At 34.4% G+C, this 1983-nt stretch overlaps 1 protein-coding gene across 1 annotated transcript; it reads left to right on the top strand.

Annotated features, from left to right (window-relative positions):
- The first annotated feature begins 294 nt into the window (after positions 1-294).
- Positions 295-1327, top strand: LOC131655009 (protein SMALL AUXIN UP-REGULATED RNA 12-like). Its single transcript, XM_058924918.1, has one exon. The coding sequence runs from the start codon at positions 449-451 to the stop codon at positions 788-790; it is 342 nt and encodes a 113-aa protein (XP_058780901.1). The 5' UTR covers positions 295-448; the 3' UTR covers positions 791-1327.
- The last annotated feature ends 656 nt before the right edge of the window (positions 1328-1983 follow it).

Here is a 1983-nt window from a genome sequence, read left to right as displayed (position 1 = left end):
ATATATATATATATATATATATATATATATATATATATATATTGGTTAATGTAGATATATATTATAATGTATAGTATTTAAAACATAGTAGAAAATATGATCATGAGGGATGGGTGAAAATAGTTGGAAACAATGTAAAATATTAGATCCATCCATGTTATTGGTGCCATATAGAGGACCAACATAGAGAAGAGATGCAAGTGGGGTTTGTTCCCACCATCACACATGTCCTTACTCCTTACACACACCCCAAAACACCCGTGGGCTCTCCTTTGCCCCCACACATACACACTCCACATGATCAACAAATACAACTAACTTCTCTCTCTTTCTCTCTTTCTCTCTTCATAAATACCAACCGTCACTCCTATCATCACTTCCACCATCACCATCACCACCACCACCACTACTACCATACCTCTCGGCTTCTTTCACCCTCTCTTTGAAAATGGCCATTAGAACAACAAAACCAAACAAACTCTCTCAAAAAACAGTCCTCAAGCAAATCCTAAAAAGATGTTCAAGCCTAACCAAGAAAAACGGCTACGATCAAGACGAAGATGATGTCCAAGATCTTCCTCTTGATGTACCAAAAGGCCACTTCGCAGTTTACGTCGGAGAAAACAGAAGCAGATACATTGTACCGATCACAGTCCTAACTCACCCTCAGTTTCAGTCCCTCCTTCGACAAGCCGAAGAAGAATTCGGCTTCCATCATCACACCGGCCTCACAATTCCTTGCCACGAAGTTGTTTTTCGCTCGTTAACATCAATCATGCTCAGATCATAAACATAAGCCAACCTCGTTTCATTACATTGCTTCTACTTGAAGAAAAGGTGATCAAAGATGAAGCTGCATCTAGCTTTTGCTTCTCTTTTTTTTAGCATCTTTCTTCAATGTAGTCATTGAATTAGTTTGCGTAGATTCGCAATCTAGTTTTTTTTTTTAATGTTAGTAAGTTCGTGGTTATGTTAGTTTTTGATCGAGATCGAATCGAAAATCATTATTAGTATTTTTGGTGAACAATGTGATTGTAACGTTTGTTACCAGGAGCATTTCTTGAGGAAAATTTTGTATAAAAAGTTTCAGATTTATTTTCCTCATAATTTGAAATCTGCAAGTTTTTTGCTATTTGCGCCTCTCTGTTGTGTTTCTACACCCCACCTGCCATGTGAAATTAAGATTTTATGCTGAGACAGAAACTGGCAATGTAAGATGAATCTTTTAATAATAAATTCAATAATAGGATGCAAATTGATATTAAAAAAATTGTTTAAAATAAAGAGAGCAAAACATAACATGCATGACTTTTCTGACAAATGTGTTTGTACTTAAGTGTACGGGTCATATATATGCTTTTTAAAATTGAAGAAAGAATATCTTAAAAACATTAATCCTAAGAATGCTATATTAGGGAAGAGAAGAAAAATAATATTAATAGATCATAATTTTTTGTTAAATGATGAAAAGTAGATCATGTTTGATTATCATTTGTCAAAGATTTAATTGTGGTGGAAAAAGAAGAAGAAAAAACACTTGAAAACTTTAGGTTGCAAATTTTTAGTTTGTTAATTCACTATTTGGATCTTCTACGGTTAATATTTGTGTGACTAGTTATAAAAAAAATTTGATATTATTAAATGTGGTTTAGGGATGTCAATGGGGCGGGACGGGGGCGGGGATACATTCTCATCACAATCTCCGTTCTCGAATCTATTTCCCATCCCCGCTTCGGAACCCCGCTACGGGGAGATTTTGTCCCCCATCCCCGTCCCCGCGGGTCTCCACGGATCCCCAAGGTTCATGCAGAGATTCATAATCATGATTTTATTTATTTATTATTTTGAACCAAATTAATAGTAAAAGCTTCAAAACTAACCACAAGAAATTTAGAAATTATTCCTTTATGATAAATATATTGTTTTAACAATATTTAATCTATAATATTGAGTGTTATGACCACTAAAATTTCAAACTAATTT

The sequence above is a fragment of the Vicia villosa genome, linkage group LG3 (genome assembly GCF_029867415.1).
Source record: "Vicia villosa cultivar HV-30 ecotype Madison, WI linkage group LG3, Vvil1.0, whole genome shotgun sequence".
Lineage (NCBI taxonomy): Eukaryota > Viridiplantae > Streptophyta > Magnoliopsida > Fabales > Fabaceae > Vicia > Vicia villosa.
Note: the sequence above shows the minus strand (reverse complement) of the source record. Positions and strands in the feature narration are given on the sequence as shown.